The following is a 16,878-nucleotide window of genomic DNA, read 5'->3' as shown; positions in this document are numbered from 1 at the left end:
GGCGACCATATATCAAACCGTACATATCGATTGATGCTTTAAGTTTAAAGCCTTTTACCATTATACGAGTATTTCACTCCATAGCAGTAGATGATCCGGTAGAGTTTTTAGAGCACTGCATTGGTGAGGTCTTGGTGTACAAATGCTCCAGTATTTATTTTTAATAACAAGATACAATTTTTTTGTTTCTATTCCTATTAGGCATATATATTTAGGCACATATTTTTAGAGCATATAATATACTAGGAGCAGAATAGTTCCGTCAACTATTACGTCGATAACAGGAACCTTGCCTTTTGTAACTACCCTTTTCTCTAGCAATTTTTTTTTTCATTTTCTGCAGTCTCATACATGGAAGTACTGAGCGCTTTTTCCCAGCTACCCTTTTCTCTAGCAATTTTTTTTTCATTTTCTGCAGTCTCATACATGGAAGTACTGAGCGCTTTTCCCAGCTACCCTTTTCTCTAGCATTTTTTTTTCATTTTCTGCAGTCTCATACACGGAAGTACTGAGCGCTTTTCCCAGCTACCCTTTTCTCTAGCAATTTTTTTTTTCATTTTCTGCAGTCTCATACATGGAAGTACTGAGCGCTTTTCCCAGCTACCCTTTTCTCTAGCAATTTTTTTTTCATTTTCTGCAGTCTCATACATGGAAGTACTGAGCGCTTTTCCCAGCTACCCTTTTCTCTAGCAATTTTTTTTTTATTTTCTGCAGTCTCATACATGGAAGTACTGAGCGCTTTTCCCAGCTACCCTTTTCTCTAGCAATTTTTTTTTCATTTTCTGCAGTCTCATACATGGAAGTACTGAGCGCTTTTCCCAGCTACCCTTTTCTCTAGCAATTTTTTTTTCATTTTCTGCAGTCTCATACATGGAAGTACTGAGCGCTTTTCCCAGCTACCCTTTTCTCTAGCAATTTTTTTTTCATTTTCTGCAGTCTCATACATGGAAGTACTGAGCGCTTTTTCCCAGACATGGGAAACAATTTCATGTTGCTATTGATGCGCAGATTGTGTAATTGTAGGCATGTCTAATGCGAATATAAATTCTAGCTGTGAATACCTAATACTTATGACAACCGCACCAGCGCAGTGGCGTCATGACAAGATTGTTCCGTTATATTGGGGGAAAAATTTCGTTGCACATTAAAAATATCATAGTGAATTTCGAATGAAGACCTAAACGTTTTTCGCCTACGAATTTCAAACTCTCTATACCAGAATTTAAAACCCCGAGATTTCCAATTTCTTGGATCTTCTTAAATAAAAGAGTCTTACAGATATTTAGCTCCCTTCAGGTTCTCTTCTTCTTCAATAGTTAGATCTGTAAGACTTTCAGAATCTCGTGAGTTCTAAAATAATGAATAGACATCTTTTTATACAATTTCGTTTTAAAACACTAGAAACTAAGACGTTACTTGAACTTTGTAATAATATTATCCTCATTGATTTCAAGCTGCCCTGCTCCCACCTCAATACTTACACTTTTCACATTCAAAGAGTCAGCTAGTTCTTCTGAATTATCTACGTCAGCCGTATCTAATGTGCTGCTGTAGTCTAAATTTTAACTTAACGTTTAACTGGTACAACTCTCTGATAATGGTGTTGAGACAAAGTGGATGATGTTTTAAGCTATTTAGCAATTTGAAGTGGCTCAAGTATGGCGCGGCGCTACTCTTTAACGACGCGAAGTAAACAACGTGGCAGGTGTTCATTGCATAAACGCAGAAAACAGGTTTAACAAAGTAGACTCATCCAGATGACAAACTTCAGGATCGCAAGGCTAGAACTTCTTAACTTTAGTTCTATCACTTTTATCTTGACGAACTTCAATACCATTTCCTAGTTGAACTGGCCTCTGTGGATAAGGCTCCTGTGTCTTTAGCAATTCGCCGAAAATAACTGTCAAGTACTGTTATCTGGACGATATTCTAACTTCGCAACTCTGGCCGTAAGTTTTTCGCCTATGAGTTTCAAATTCTATTTACCACAGTTAAGAATTCCGTGATTTCTAATTTCTTGTATTTTCTTGAAAAAAAAGTCGATGTCTATAATTGAGGAGTGATTTTTCAAAGGGGCTTATTTCCGTGTTATCCAAAATTTCAGTAATGAGAAAAAACCATAGAGAGCTGTTTATAGTAACTTATTTTTTTAAAATATCTCCCATGTTATAGTGTGTTGATCTAATATTCTAATCCGCTTAAAACTTTTATTCTAACAAATTTAGTTTTATAGGAAAAATTAAAAAACATTTGGAAATGTGCCCTTTTGGTGTAAAGTACAGGAAATAAGCCTATTAGTTATGAAACTTTTTGGAAATAAGTCTGTTTGTTATGAAACATTTGGAAATGTGTCCTTTTGTTGTAGAGTTTTAAAAATAAAACAATATTGTATGAAAAATCTAATTTATTACTATTATTAAAGCCTGACCAGAAAAAAAACACCTCGCCATATTGCGAAAAACCCGTGGAACTAATTTATATTGATCAGGCTACACATGAGAGATTATACTCTTCAAGTCACCAAAGTCATATTCATTACAATTACAATCATTGCTGGGCGGCTCTTCTAGATTCCTCCAGTCATCACCAAACTGTTTTCTTAATAAGTTTTCTACATCTTTCTTTTTGTTTACAGTCAGCGGTATGGTAACTGAATTAGTATTAGGGATTTCCAACGGAATACGCTTACCCTTTTTCAAAAGTGAAACAGATTTTTCTTGTCCTGATTGAAACTTGAAATTTTCATATGATGTCACCATACAATTCAAAGCATTCTGTGTTCCCTGTTTGAATTTCTTTGTTATATGAATCCGTATCAAAGACTGTATGCTATTTATTTTCTTTAGTTGTTTTCCAAGATTTTTATATCCTTTATTATCCAATCCTTTCCAAGTATTCGCAAATCCCCATGTTTTTTGAAACATTCAAAATATTTTTCTTTTACAGTGATGATTGGAGTCCTTTTCAAATCTTTTTCGATGCGTCCGAACACCCTGTCTGCAGGCATAAAACTGTGTCCCCTAACAGGGAATATAATTTGAATGCAATGCAATATTTGGGGTGCTTTAGCATACAACCATTGAAGCAATGTGTGAATTATGTGACTATTTTTGTTTTGGCCACCACAGCCGTCACAATACAATCTTAGCACTTTAACATTATTTGGAATATCCAAACTGCTCAAGTATGAATAAAGAGCTGAACTAATTTCAACTGAGCCTCGATTTGCTTGCGTTTCATCCCAGACACCCCAGACATAAAAATATGGTTTGTTGTTGTCAATATTGAAAATACAAAAATTATATACACGTATTTGCCTTGCATAAAAACACTCTTCAATGGGTGTACGTGGAAGAGGTAATACTTGTTGTAAATCAAAGCATAATGCTACACTATCCGGCACTGATGTTTTCATAATTTCATAAAATGCATTTGCACGCAGCTTATGAATTCACTTCTGAGTCATCAGTTCCACTTTCTTAGTAGGATCTTTTTCAGTTTTTTCAATTCGTTTAAAGAAAGTGGAAAATATCTAGGTAATATTGATCGATTAATCAATCCAGGATCGCATATTGTAGTGATGCCGTGATCGATAGTACAATAAGCGCCATACAATTGCATCACTTCAAAAATAATATTGTTTTAGGTATTCAAACATGACATCGGGGAGATTTGGCACCTGCGCTGCTCACCTCATGATGCTGCCGTTCTCATCACAACACATAACGCCTACGACCCCGATACTTGCCAGTGTACGATGGGGGTTTCCATTTTTAAGCTTCCTACTACAGAGGTATTTTATTATTCTTCATACTTGTAAAATGTTCTCGGAATTTAACCAGAATCTGTAACTTAAAACGGACTGACGTCTGATGTTGAGATGTATAGATCGCCACTTTGACCTTGCTCAGACTTAAGACTTCGTTAAAACTAGACAGCGTTATATCCATACTAATGTTATAAATTTGAAAGTGTGTCTGTCTGCTACGTTTTCACGGCCCAACCGCTGAACTTATTTTAATGATAGAACTGGGATACATCCCGGGGAAGGACATAGGCTACTTTTTATCCCGGAAAATCAAAGAGTTCCTACGGGATTTAACAAAAACCAAACTCCAGGCGGATGAAGACGCGGGCATCCTCTAGTCGCTTTCATAATTCGGTTTCTTTTTACTAAAACGTTAGTCTGAGCAAGGTCAAAGTACGCTCTATAAATTCGGCCTGAGTGTGGGAACAGACCCAAGTTTTACAAGGAACTGCAAGCTTAGTTTGCTATAATCCGCCTAAACAGACCAATCTGTGTGGTACAACGTGCAGCATGCGATATGCACTGCCCGTCCTCTCACTACTATGGACCGGCGCACATATGGCGGAGAGCAGCGCAGAGCATGCCCGCGAAGTTTTCTAATCGCGTGACACAATATGCGAATTTCTACCAGAGAATGCGCGAGCACGCGCGGGACTGCGCGCGGATGCGCGAGTATCCGCACGGATGCACAATTGATTTTAGATATTATTTCAATGAGGACAATGTCGATAATATTTTGACTGTGAAAAATGCTCTGCGCTGCGCTCCGCCATATGTGCGCTGGCCCTAAAGAAGCAGGAAACCCATACATATTGAGTTGACAGCCTATATGATGAGTTGCTTATAATCCAAGCTTTGACCTCCCAAAAATTTTTTTCAACCGCGACCGTTGACTTATTAAAAAATTATTTTAGGTGATTCCAAAAGACTTGGACGATCTCAGCGCAGTGCAAAGTCGGAATGCAGAAGATATGGAACTTCTCAAAACGATAACACCAGAAGTAAGTTACATAAAATGTGTTAGTACATATAACTACTTGTATTGGTACAATAAGAATACCCAGCTGTTTCTTTCTTCTTAGATTTGGGTGCGTTTTGAAACCTTGTAGCTTTAGTTTTAAGTTTGCCTAATTATCACCACTCCACTATCTTACAAATTCAATGATTGACAATCAAAAAGGAGCCCGTGTCCGCCGCGTGGCTTGCTTCGACTTCGCGGCTCTAGAAGTAGCCGTAGGCTTCCGAAATGCATCCCTCTCCCCTTCCTTTCTTTCTGGACGGTATAGCGCGCGACAGGTTGAGATGGCAACCGCGGTGGGGACGCCCCGCACAGCCCCCTCGCTAACCCGCTGCGGGTGTGCCACGAGTGTGCAAAGCGTCCCCCCGCCTCAGAACCCGATTGCCATTTCAACATGTCGCGTACTATACCTATCTACGTTGAATGATTTGACTTTGACTTAGTTATTTTTAAAGCATTACAGTGATCTTCAGTTTTTTCCGAAAGAGGTTTTCTCTGAAAAGTACGAGATGAAGAGGAGTTGAGAGACTTTTGAGCAGAACAAAAAAGATTTTACAAGGAAAATTTTATTTTAGTAACAAGAAAGAAATTTGTAGAAACCCGAGGAAGAAATTCGCTGCGCGGAGTGGCATCCTTCAGACCCAAACCGCATCGGCATCGTGTTGGACAACTACGTCAGCATCCGTGACGCGAACACTGGCGACCAAGTGACCAGTGTGGCGCCGGAGGGCAGGACTAGGCTCAAGTTCACTGGAGGCAAGTGGAGTCCGCAAGGGCAGAGTCAGGTAAGGTAAACAATCATCATCAACTATGAATATGAGCCTCGATAGCTCAACGGTTGAGGAGCGGACTGAATTCCGAAAGGGCGACGGTTCAAACCCCACCCGGTGCACTATTGTCGTACCCACTCCTGGCACAAGCTTTACGCTTAATTGGAGGGAAAAGGGGGGATTTGGGGGGAAATTTAAAAAAAAAATTGAAGAACCCGGCTGTGCTCATCGTGGTTAGTCGACCCAAGCTCCGACATCGCCGCGTCGCGAGCTGAGTCCCTGTGTAAAAGGACCCCGGATGGGTTCGAAACTAGTCAGGCATAAGTCGACTTCCCACGTTAGTACCAGCTGGATTCTTCTATATTTATAATGGAAACCATTAACGATATTTTAAACATTAAACCATCATCAACTAATATGTCCACTGCTGGACTCACTGGTGGCTAGACTTGCACTGATGACACCAGTACAACTTTGATAGCTTATATCAGGGACAAGTGACACTTTCTTTTTAATCACTATAGGCAAGCGCTTGACCACAATCACGCCTGATGGAAAGTGATGATGTGGGCTAAGATGGGACGCGTTTACCTAGAAGATCCTACTTTGGTAGATTCTCATACAATTCAGGTCCTTTTCAGTTCGCGGTGCTTCAGGACACGCATATAAAGTGCTTCGACACGCGCACCGACTGCGCCAAGCCCGCGTGGCACGTCGACAGCGCGCACCGCCAGCTGGCCAGAGACATCGACTTCAATCCAAACAGGTTTGTTTTGTGTTCAGTTTGCGATGCTTTAGGACACATCACAGGAAATAAATTGCTTCAATACGCGCTTCTATTCTTCTCCCTTCCTCTCTCACCCTCTCTACTCCACCTCTTGGTAACTGATTACTCTCATTCAAATATTAACAGGCACGATTTGACATCTCTTACTAACTTCACCCATAAAATGTGATAGGTTTCGTAACAATGAAGTTATCACAAGGCACAAAATGGGAATAGAATTGGTCCTTCGAACCGGATTACGAATGAAAGCTATCAATAATGATTGATAATTAATTAATAGGCAATTCCACTTGGCGAGCGCGGGAGACGACGCCGCTCTTAACATATGGGACTACAGGCATGGGAAGGAGCCCATATTCAGCAGAACCGATCACTCACATTGGTATGTTAGTTTACTTGATATGTTGGTAAGTCACTTAGCTACGTTGTTAAAGTCATAACAACGTTGCTAATTAACATATCAACAGATATAAGATAGATTGGTATTGCTTATAGAAGAAACAGTGAGCATGTTAGTCAATTGCTGTCATGTGAACCACTGCTACAAGTTCAGCTAGTGCAGAAATCGTGCAGTAGTGGTTCACATAAGTTTTATGCGTTTATTTAGCTAATATTTTTTTATTTATTATATTTTTAAATTGTTTTAGTTGACGTTACCTTTTAATTATTTTAGTTGACATTACTTTTGATTTATTTTAGTTTAGTTTACTTTTTTATTTATTTAAGTTGCCATTACTTTTTATTTATTTTAGTTGACATTACTTTTTATTTTAGTTGACGTTACTTTTACATATTTTAGTTTAGGTTACTTTTTATTCATTTTAGTTTAGGTTACTTTTTATTCATTTTAGTTGACGTTACTTTTATGGATTTTAGTTTAGGTTGCTTTTTATTTATTTGTCTTAGTTGTAGTTACTTTTTATTTGACCTTACTTTTTATTTATTCTAATTAAGATAACTTTTTATTTAAAAAATGGTTACTTTTTATGTGCGCAGGGTGTGGACGGTGCGCTACAACACGTACCACGAGCAGCTGCTGCTGACGGGCAGCTCGGATGCGCGTGCGCTGCTCACTGCCGCGGCCAGCGTGTGCGACATGGACGACGACGGCAAACGACTCAGCCAAGTGTACGTGACTTTATTCTTCTTCTCTCTTCTCTTCTTCTTTTTCTTCTTCTTCTTTTTTTCTTTTAAATTTATAGAAAAGCACACTATTTTTAGTGTGCTTCTCTATAAATTTAAAGAAAAAATTATTTTAAAAATTTATTTTTAAACACCTTTTAATTGCAGTTTTATTTATGACAGGTTGGAAGATGGTGTACTGCAGTCGTACGAACAACACGAGGACTCTGTGTACTGCGCCGAGTGGAGTGCAGCGGAGCCCTGGACCTTCGCCTCCCTCAGCTACGATGCCAGGCTCGTGCTGTCCAGAGTCCCCAGACATTTCAAATATAAGATACTGTTGTAATTAATTAGTTAAGAGCTCACGGTATTTAATCGATGTAAGTCTGACTAGTTGTGAACCTATCCGGGGTCCTTTCTCATAAGCACTCAGCTCGCTGAGCTCAACCGCGACGCACAGTGAGTGAAGTCTCTGGGAAAAAGGAACCCCGGATGGATTCGGAACTAGTCTGGCTTACATTGACTAAATATGTGGGTATAGCTGGTACATTCTATACTTAAAAAAAAAAGATTCCGACGAATTGAGAACCTCCTCCTTTTTTGGAAGTCGGTTAAAAATGGAAATCACTAACAATAGTTCAATTAAAACTCATTTTAATCAATGAAATATCACTTACTACAACAGTGAAGGAATACATAGTAAGGCACATACAAGTAGACTATGCCCATTGTCCATCCTTAGGATGTAAGCTCCCTAACAAATTCCATCAAAATTGGTTAAATGGGTAGGCCGTGACAAGCTGACATACAGACAGACAGTGCTTTTGCATTTATAAATATATTATTAGTATGGATAATGTATAAATTATTATTTACATAAGATCCTAATGTAAGGATATAATAAAAGTATGTAAATTATGTAGCAATTTTGTTTTTTTTTTTTTACCGCAAACTATTGTATGCAATCTACTGACTGACTGACATCAATATAATATAGCTATAGTGCGTTTCAACGGATAGTACCTATGGCGTTATGTTGGCTCCCCTGTCTGTTGGGTGGTCACCATATTGGCTCTCATGCCAATATGGTGCCAATGACCACCCAACCCATAAGACGCAGATTTTGTTTATTTTCATTTGATTTTCATTTCATTCATTCAGGAAAATCAAATGAAAATAAACAAAATCTGCGTCTTATGCAAATATCAATGACTTGGACAGACAGGGGAGCCAACATAACGCTATAGGTACTATTCGATGAAACACACTATATAGCTCAACACAAGTTTGAAAAAGTATACTCCTGAAAAAAGCATATTAAACAATTGAAGATTATGTAAATGATAAAAGCGTGGATTTGACTCCCAACTTGCTCAAGTATACCTATGCCCCGTATCTGTGTGGAGGAAATGCAGAACCTTTTTTAATATGCCTACTGTTTTTTTAAATTATACTATAGGCTAGCGCTTGGCTGCAATCAGACCTGCTAGCAAGTGATGATGCAGCCAAGATGGAGCGCGCTTGCCTAGAAGATGCCTATTGACTCTTGACTTGAACTTGACTGCTTAGAATTAAAACCAAGAAGTTATAAATAGCACATTTTATTTACCTAAAACCTCTCTGCAACCCTTTTAGCAACATTTCGTAGATTGCCGTACACTTTGGAAGGTGGCGAACCCATAATCAAATTGCATATAGCCCGTCTTGCCAGTGCAATGTTTTGGTAACTGCCTAAAATGTGAATTTTCGAGTCTGCCAACACTATCCTTGTTTTGGTAACATTTTCGATGGTGAACTTTGTCCTTCCCGCTTTCCCTGCAAGTCGACCGATGGCCCTTCCTAAGTGATCCCCTTGTAAGGTCTTGACGTCTTTGATTTCGAAGGACTCCACAAATAGGTCATCTAACCTGAGAAGAGCTAGGGCATCTTCTACATCAAAACCATAGATGAAGGCCTGCAAGAAATATTTTTTATCTATTTGTCAAGTTAATCGAAATTACAGGCTAATTTAGATATATTTTCTGGAAAAACCAACATAAAATCAAGTCAAAATTGAATTCAGCATATAAGGCTGAGACCTATAACGCATTTTGACTGCTCACAGCAGCAATGGCTCACAAACAGTTAAAACAAGTAACGTCAGAGTCATAACTCAATCTTGTTTTAAGGTGTGACACTGGTCTGCGCGCGAAATCCAAATTTAATTTGATTTTTCGCAATTTGTAAACTAATATGACAAAGTGGGCTTATGGCACTTTAATTGCGCCAATGGCAGTATCATCCTCACAGGTTTATATAAAAATCTTTACTTGAAAGGGTCCAGTTTAAGAAATTAGTTATATTATCAACTAATTTGTGTATCAAATAAAACTCCTGTCCAAACTCATTATTTTGACTAATTTCTTAAACTGAACACTTTCAAGTAAAGATTTTTATGTAATCCTGTGAAGATGATATTGCCATTATCGGAATTAAAATGCCATAAGCCTACTTTGTCATGTTAATTTTACAAATTGCGAAAAACCAAATTAAATTTGAATTTCGCGAGCAGACCTGTCTCATGGACCTTAATTGAAAGTAAAGTCCAAGTAGTCTACAGATCTCTGGCTTAGCCTAGATAGATCTACAGAGTTTACTTTGACTTTGTTCAGACTTAAAATACTGTTAAAATGAGATAGCATTATGTTGCTGACATACATCAATCCCATTTTAACTATGCTCAAATCTGAGCAAAGCCAAAGTATGCTCGATAGATCTCAGCCTTAGTCTGTGGCCTAGCTGGGAGCGGGTGAGTCCTGCAGGCGACCAGCGGGCACAATACTATTCTCTCCCACCTGCTTTCGATTAGGGTGGGTCCACACTTTCTTCCTTCCAATTTCTTGTAAATATTTAGAGTTAGTTCTACATACTGGCCGCACTGCAAAATTCACCCGCTTGCACCTGGGGCACAGACTTCATGTCAGAAATCTTTAACTTAGGTATATTATGAAAACAAACAATATTTTGTTACCTTAACAAAATCAGCGGCTTTTTGTAAATTGGCAACATCTTTTGTCTCTGGGCCGACCCTTATCTCCACATTACGTGATTTTGTGTTGAAGCGAACTTGTAATAGCAAATGCTCTACAATAGGTGTGAAGATCTTTAGCCAGTTTTCTCTCAAAGGTGTGTATCTATAAAAAAAAAAAAAAAAAAAATAGTATAAAATATGCATGGTAAATACCGTTATCATAGCTGAATACTCAAGGGTGAAATCTACCTATAGTGTGATTTGACTGTGCTCAGACTTTACTCAGGGTGAGATTTATAGAGCTTAGATTTGCTCAGACTTAAGATTGAGTTAAAATGAGACAGATTTATATGAGAGATATACATCAGTCTCGTTTTAACTCTGTCCTAAGTTTAAGCAAAGTCATAGTGTGCTTATAGATCTCACCCTAAGAGTTTGAAATGATATAGATTTGTGTCTCGCATAATCACTTAAACAGTCTTAAGTCTGAGCAGAGTCAAAGTTTGCTGAATAAATCTCAGCCTAAATGTTGAAGCTATGTCAATAGTTTAATTTGCGCAATCAAAGTAAATTATCTGTAATTAAAGCACAATACTAGTTTAGCTCATGTATATCATGGACCTGGAACTATATCCATACTAATATTATAAATACGAAAGTGTGTCTGTCTGTCTGCTACATTTTCACGGCCCAACCGCTGTACCGATTTTAATGAAATTTGGTACAATCTTGGGATACATCCCAGGGAAGGACATGGCTACTTTTATCCCGGAAAATCAAAGAGTTCCCACGGGGCTTCAAAAAACCGAACTCCATGCGGGCGAAGCCGCGGGCATCCTCTAGTTATGAATAAAAATAAATAATTTTGAGGTTACCTGTGTGCTGGTACTGCAATTTTTCTCATGTTAACTTTACTCTCGTTAGGTTCCACGTTCTTCTTAGTTTTTTTTGCTCTAGGTCTAGCACGTTTAGGCTTCCCTTCTATTCCATTATGTTCTTCCACCTCCATACCCTCACCAGATTCCGAAACTGCTCGGCGCTTCACATTTTTTAATTTCACAGGATTCTTGGCAGGCAAAAACTCCTCAACGTTTATGTTTTCTGTCTCCATTTTTAGTTTAATTAGTTTTTAAGAGCACTTGTTAATAGAATTATTGCAAAACAAATATTTTTTAGTTTTTAAATTTTTCTCACATGGTTTTAATGACATGACATTGACATTGCCATAGATAAAAGAATGAAAATTAACAGATGTTAATATCATTTTATAGACTATGTTGCTAGCTATTAAAATATTTCATTTCGAACAGTGCTGTGGTTTCGCTTCACGCAAAGCTGTTGATTGCTGTATTCGTAGACACCTGCATTGCCTATTACTTATTAATTTAAGTACCTACTTACAACACAGGTAAAGTTCATTGAAATATTATTTGCCGAATAATAAAGTCAGTTAAATATAAAAATAAGAAGTAAGGAAGTTAGTGATTACCATTTACTACATACTCTTTGGTTAAACAAATGTCAAAATCATCTGTCATCAGTGAAAATAAATTTTATGGAGGAGGTGTTATGTCATATCTCTGAATCGATTTTTGTTGTTATGAATTGAAAGGGGTAAGTAATTAATTTAATTCTTCGTGCAAACTCTTAATAAAGCCTAAATTAACCAGTGGCATAACCTTTTTTAGCCTACAAAGAAAAATGGCGACTCTAATCAGAACTACGATTGTGAAGGTGATTCCAGCCCAAAGTGGTAAAATAGCTGGATGTGTGGTGGTGCAAAACAGGAGTATAATGGGCAAGGCGTTTCGTAGCAGCCTCCCGCCTCCTCCACCGAAGCCCGCGCCCTTTGACTACGTGAATAAAGATTATACTTGGTTACGTAGTTTGACTGACAGAACGACGCATAGGTTCGACGAAAACACTAAAGTCGTGGTGGTAGAAGGGCCTGTAGCGGCTGGAAAGACGCAGTTTGCGGCCGCCCTCGCTGAGGATCTCGGTATGAAGCATTTTCCGGAAGCCAACATGGATATTCACTATGTGCGACCGAACGGCATTGACATCCGTCAATTTGACAAAGACATACCTGAGGACACCAGAACCTTTGACCATGCTAACTTCAACCGCACTCCGAACCATCGTCTCGCTGGAAACTTCCAGATTATGATGTATATGGCGAGGTACAGCCAGTATATTGATGCGTTGGTTCATCTCCTAAACACAGGCCAAGGTGTTGTACTAGAAAGGTCTCCGTACTCTGATTTTGTGTTCCTTGAAGCCATGTTTTCGCAGAAGTACATAAGTAAGGGAGTGAAGTCTGTGTATTATGAACTGAGGGGACAAACTATTGAAGATTTGATGAGGCCTCACCTGGTGATCTACCTTGACTTGCCTGTTAAAAAGGTAGGTATTTCTTATATTTATTTAAAAATTGTTAAAATCTTCATATTAAACTTAGATATCTTAGGAATTTGAACCTATAACTCTCTAGTCCACACATGTGAGTTACAATATTTTTTCAATTTTAATATGTTCTAGTGAACAGTCTCTTATACTATCAATCATTAGGTACTGTACCTCAAAAGGAAAAATGGAACCCTGAGGGTGAGATCTATAGAGTGTGCTCTGCCTTTGCTTAGACTTAAGACAGAGTTAAAACGAGACAGAGCTATATCTCTCACATAAATCTGTCTCGTTTTAACTCAATCTTAAGTCAGAGCAAAGTCAAAGTGCGCTTTATAGATTTCAGCCTTAGACTCTGTAGTGTCTGTCAAGAAAACTTATAGGGTACTTCTTGTTGACCTAGAATCATGAAATTTGGCAGGTAGGTACTATATCTTGCTCTTCTATTGCTACAAAGCAGTTAACCACAAAAAGTAGTTTTATGTAGGACCACAGCTTTTAGTTAGTTTTTAACTTGGTTTTATGTAGCATACTTTTTGGGATTAGCAGTTTTTAGCAAAAAGATGACAGTATTGTCATCACTTTTTGCAAGATAAGCTAGAAGTGGGTAATAGTTATTATTTCAACAAGACAGCAAAATTCATTTTTGTTGCAAGTGCCTAGTTTGAACCCTGAGCAAGCGAAGAATTCTAAGTTAGAATCCTGAGTGTAGTGAGGGATTCAAATTCAAAGGCACAAGAAACAAAAACTTTGCTATCGTGTGATACATACAACTTTTCACCTCACTAGTTCAAAAAAGGGTGCCTTTGCTGTCTAAAACCAGTGAGCAAAAATCGTTGTCAGTGAGAAAAAGTGTTGAAATTTTGTTGAGACAACACTTTTTCTCGCTAAGTGCTCACTCAGAAACAACTTTTACTCACTGGTTTTAGACAGGAAAGGCACCCTTTTTAAGCTAGTATGATGTAAAAGTAAGTTATTAGATCCTTTTTCAATGTTATGTAGTTTTAGGTGAAACTAATGAGATTTGTTCATTTAATAATATAACTTACTAGCTGCCTACCCCAGCTTTGCAGGGTTTTGCAGTTTAATCATTTGAAAAGACTAGCTTTATATGTGTAACAGAATTTAAAAAATTGGTTCAGTAGTTTTAGAGATTTCTTCCTACAAACAAACTTACTCTCTCTATAATATTAGTATAGATAATATATTTGCTAGGTTCAAGAAGCAGTAGCAGCTCGCAAGAATGACTATGAAACATCAGGCAAAGCCCTGACTGAGCCGTTCCTGATGGAGATGGAGCGTCAGTACAAGCACAAGTACCTCAGAGACATCTCCACTCATGCAGAGCTTCTTGTCTATGACTGGACCGGAGGTGGTGAAGTTGAAGTGGTAAGTTTATGGTATTCATTTTTTTTTAATATTCAGCCCTTGCCTGCGATCTCACCTGGTGGTAAGATATGATGCAATCTATACTAATAAATAAAATTGGAGTGTCTGTCTGTAATTTCGAAATAACTACCGCATATTAAGGTCATATGGTTTTTTGAATGATACTATAACCGAATCACACGTTTTTAAAATTTTTGTCTGTCTGTCTGTCTGTCTGTCTGTCTGTTTGAAAAGGCTAATCTTGGGAACGGCTGAACCGATTTTGACGGTATTTTCACAGACAAGTAGAGAATTGACCAGGGAGTAACATAGGCTACTTTTTTAACCGACTTTCAAAAAGGGAGTTGTGTTTTTCTACCTATGTACACCGAAATCTCCGAGATTTCTGAACCGATTTGCGTCATTTCTTTTTTAATCGATAGAGGAACTTTGCGACATTGTTTCATAAAAAATTTGGAGTCCAACTCCTCAATCCTGATGCTGCAGGGGATCTGACCAATCCACGCGGGCGAAGCTGCGGGCATCAGCTAGTCTAATATAAATAAATAATGTTTATTTGCAAAAACTTATGGTGACATAGGTATTATTTTGGACCCCTAACTCCCAAAAAGTGAAAACTGTGTCATGGGAGTTAGTGCCTTCCCTGTTACACTGCTCTGATTGAAGTTAAAATAAGGTAAGATTAATTAAAAATAAAGAAATTAAGATTATGTTAATATAAATAAATAAAAGTATTTGTGTAGTGTGGTGTGGGTGTGTGTGTATATGTGTGTGTGTGTGTGTGTGTGTGTGTGTGTGTGTGTGTGTGTGTGCGTGTGTGCGTGCGTGCGTGCGTGCGTGCGTGCGTGCGTGCGTGCGTGCGTGTTAAATTTGTACGATATAGTGGGGATAATTAATTACGTAACTTAAAACTAAAGCTACGAGGGTTCCGAACGCGCCCAAGAATGAGAAGAGCCTTGAAGTATCTTTGCTTGCTACCGTTTAAATAAGTTATAATAGAAAGAAACAGTTAAAAATTATTTTGCTATAATCCGCCAACTGTTGGCGGATTATAGCAAAATAATTTTTAACTGTTTCTTGCTAAACATGAACTTCCGCAAAGTAACGCCTGATTCTATCCAATAAGTTATAATAATTTATGCCTTCTTTCAGGTGGTAGAAGACATTGAGCGTCTCAACTTCGATCAGTACACAGAGCGTGAGGACCCCAAGATGAAGGACTGGCGTCTGCCGCGCGAGCCGATGTGGGCCGACCAGCGCGCGCTCTACACCAACAATAAACACTATCTCATGAACCTGTTCAACATCCCACGCTCTGATGTGCCCGAACTCATCACTGATGCAGATGAGGGATATGCCAGAGATAAGGTGAGAAAGTCTGGCATTTCCTCTGATATTTTGTCAAATCACTGCATACTCTACCTTCAAAGCGAATATGAGTAGACAGGGAGTTGATGGCAGAAATTTTTTTTTGTTCGAGTGCCAGAAGTTGGTAGTAAAAATGAATATTTATTTCTGGCATGTTGCTGTGTTTTTATGTAAAAATAAAACATGACCTGAATATTGGGTCACATGTCATTTTTACCACTACCAATACTTGTTGTATATCCAGTAGAAAGAGAGCCAATGAGTGCCAGACCTGCGTTATATTATAAAAGCTGAAAGTTTATAACCTATAACAATTGACTAAAGTTTAAGGGTGTCTGGCAGGGGGTAACGCCCTTAAACTTTAGGTCCAAGGCTCTTGCTCTAAATTGTGTGGCAGTACATAATATCGTCAGTGAAATTCTAATAGTGCGTAAGTCAAAAAAGTCTACTTTCCAGAAGAGTAATAAAATAGTAATTATTATTGACGAAATACAAGACGTTAATATGATTCTGATTGGTCAAATAAAATCGGGTGAACTATCTTCATCGATTGGTAAATGTGAAAACCCGCCAAAAATGACTTCCGCGCTGTTAGAACTTCACTGACGATATTATAAAAGTAACATTTTGTTCCCAGCTGATCTACAGCCACCCCGACTTCGAGTTCGTCGAGGGATACGGCCCCAAGGACGGCGACACCCTCTTCAAGAACAAAGTGCCCAAGTACACGGAATATATTTAAATCTGAGATCCTAGTATAGGTAGATTGTTGGCTAATAATAAATTATAAAAAATATGGGCATGTTTATTTATTTATTTGTTGAACTACTCTACCTGCAAAAAGAGTTAGTGCCGGCGCACATATGGCGGAACGTAGCGCAGAGCATGCCCGCGAAGTTTTATAATCGCGTGACACATTACGCGAATTTCTACCAGAGAATGCGCGAGCACGCGCGAGACTGCGCGCGGATGCGCGAGTATCCGCACGGCTGCACAATTGAATTTAGATATTATTTCGATGAGGCCAATTTCGATAATATTTTGACTGTGAGAAATGCTCTGCGCTGCGCTCCGCCATATGTGCGCCGGCCCTTATTGTGTGGGCATGTTTATAAGAGCCTCGATGGAACGGTTGAAGAGCGGACTGAATTCCGAAAGGTCGGCGGTTCAAACCCTACCCGCTGCACTATTTACTTTTACGCT

General features: G+C 38.5%; 3 protein-coding genes across 3 annotated transcripts in view; 2 read left to right on the top strand and 1 right to left on the bottom strand.

Annotated features, from left to right (window-relative positions):
• LOC123865400 (EARP and GARP complex-interacting protein 1) overlaps nucleotides 1-8,427 on the top strand; it is a 34,409-nt gene extending 25,982 nt beyond the window's left edge. The window contains exons 3-9 of the mRNA XM_045906403.1: nucleotides 3,647-3,793; nucleotides 4,723-4,809; nucleotides 5,423-5,611; nucleotides 6,238-6,362; nucleotides 6,664-6,765; nucleotides 7,380-7,511; nucleotides 7,689-8,427. Of these exons, the coding sequence (XP_045762359.1) occupies nucleotides 3,647-3,793; nucleotides 4,723-4,809; nucleotides 5,423-5,611; nucleotides 6,238-6,362; nucleotides 6,664-6,765; nucleotides 7,380-7,511; nucleotides 7,689-7,851 (945 nt within the window). The 3' untranslated portion in view covers nucleotides 7,852-8,427. The remainder of the gene's footprint in view (nucleotides 1-3,646; nucleotides 3,794-4,722; nucleotides 4,810-5,422; nucleotides 5,612-6,237; nucleotides 6,363-6,663; nucleotides 6,766-7,379; nucleotides 7,512-7,688) is intronic.
• Nucleotides 8,428-9,090: 663 nt separating this feature from the next.
• On the bottom strand, nucleotides 9,091-11,744 carry LOC123865409 (RNA-binding protein pno1). Its single transcript, XM_045906411.1, has 3 exons — nucleotides 11,391-11,744; nucleotides 10,516-10,678; nucleotides 9,091-9,459 (listed from the first exon to the last, which is right to left on the bottom strand). Exons 1-3 carry the CDS (start codon nucleotides 11,624-11,626, stop codon nucleotides 9,115-9,117), a joined length of 744 nt encoding a protein of 247 aa, XP_045762367.1. The 5' UTR covers nucleotides 11,627-11,744; the 3' UTR covers nucleotides 9,091-9,114.
• Nucleotides 11,745-12,011: 267 nt separating this feature from the next.
• On the top strand, nucleotides 12,012-16,471 carry LOC123865399 (NADH dehydrogenase [ubiquinone] 1 alpha subcomplex subunit 10, mitochondrial). Its single transcript, XM_045906402.1, has 5 exons — nucleotides 12,012-12,129; nucleotides 12,204-12,918; nucleotides 14,134-14,307; nucleotides 15,460-15,675; nucleotides 16,313-16,471. Exons 2-5 carry the CDS (start codon nucleotides 12,217-12,219, stop codon nucleotides 16,415-16,417), a joined length of 1,197 nt encoding a protein of 398 aa, XP_045762358.1. The 5' UTR covers nucleotides 12,012-12,129; nucleotides 12,204-12,216; the 3' UTR covers nucleotides 16,418-16,471.
• Nucleotides 16,472-16,878: the final 407 nt, after the last annotated feature.

This window comes from Maniola jurtina, chromosome 5 (genome assembly GCF_905333055.1).
Source record: "Maniola jurtina chromosome 5, ilManJurt1.1, whole genome shotgun sequence".
Lineage (NCBI taxonomy): Eukaryota > Metazoa > Arthropoda > Insecta > Lepidoptera > Nymphalidae > Maniola > Maniola jurtina.
The sequence above is the reverse complement of the archived record's forward strand: the minus strand, read 5'-3'. Positions and strand labels throughout refer to the sequence as shown.

What these genes read in the sequence shown, in the direction of transcription:
- LOC123865409 (XM_045906411.1), bottom strand. Translation starts at nt 11,626, where the DNA reads ATGGAGACAGAAAACATAAACGTTGAGGAGTTTTTGCCTGCCAAGAAT. An exon ending in ATTGCAGTACCAGCACACAG is followed by an intron (nt 10,679 to 11,390) that starts GTAACCTCAAAA and finishes TTTTTTTTATAG; the next exon opens with ATACACACCTTTGAGAGAAA. An exon ending in AAGCCGCTGATTTTGTTAAG is followed by an intron (nt 9,460 to 10,515) that starts GTAACAAAATAT and finishes TATTTCTTGCAG; the next exon opens with GCCTTCATCTATGGTTTTGA.
- LOC123865399 (XM_045906402.1), top strand. Translation starts at nt 12,217, where the DNA reads ATGGCGACTCTAATCAGAACTACGATTGTGAAGGTGATTCCAGCCCAA. An exon ending in GAGGTGGTGAAGTTGAAGTG is followed by an intron (nt 14,308 to 15,459) that starts GTAAGTTTATGG and finishes GCCTTCTTTCAG; the next exon opens with GTGGTAGAAGACATTGAGCG. An exon ending in AGGGATATGCCAGAGATAAG is followed by an intron (nt 15,676 to 16,312) that starts GTGAGAAAGTCT and finishes TTTTGTTCCCAG; the next exon opens with CTGATCTACAGCCACCCCGA.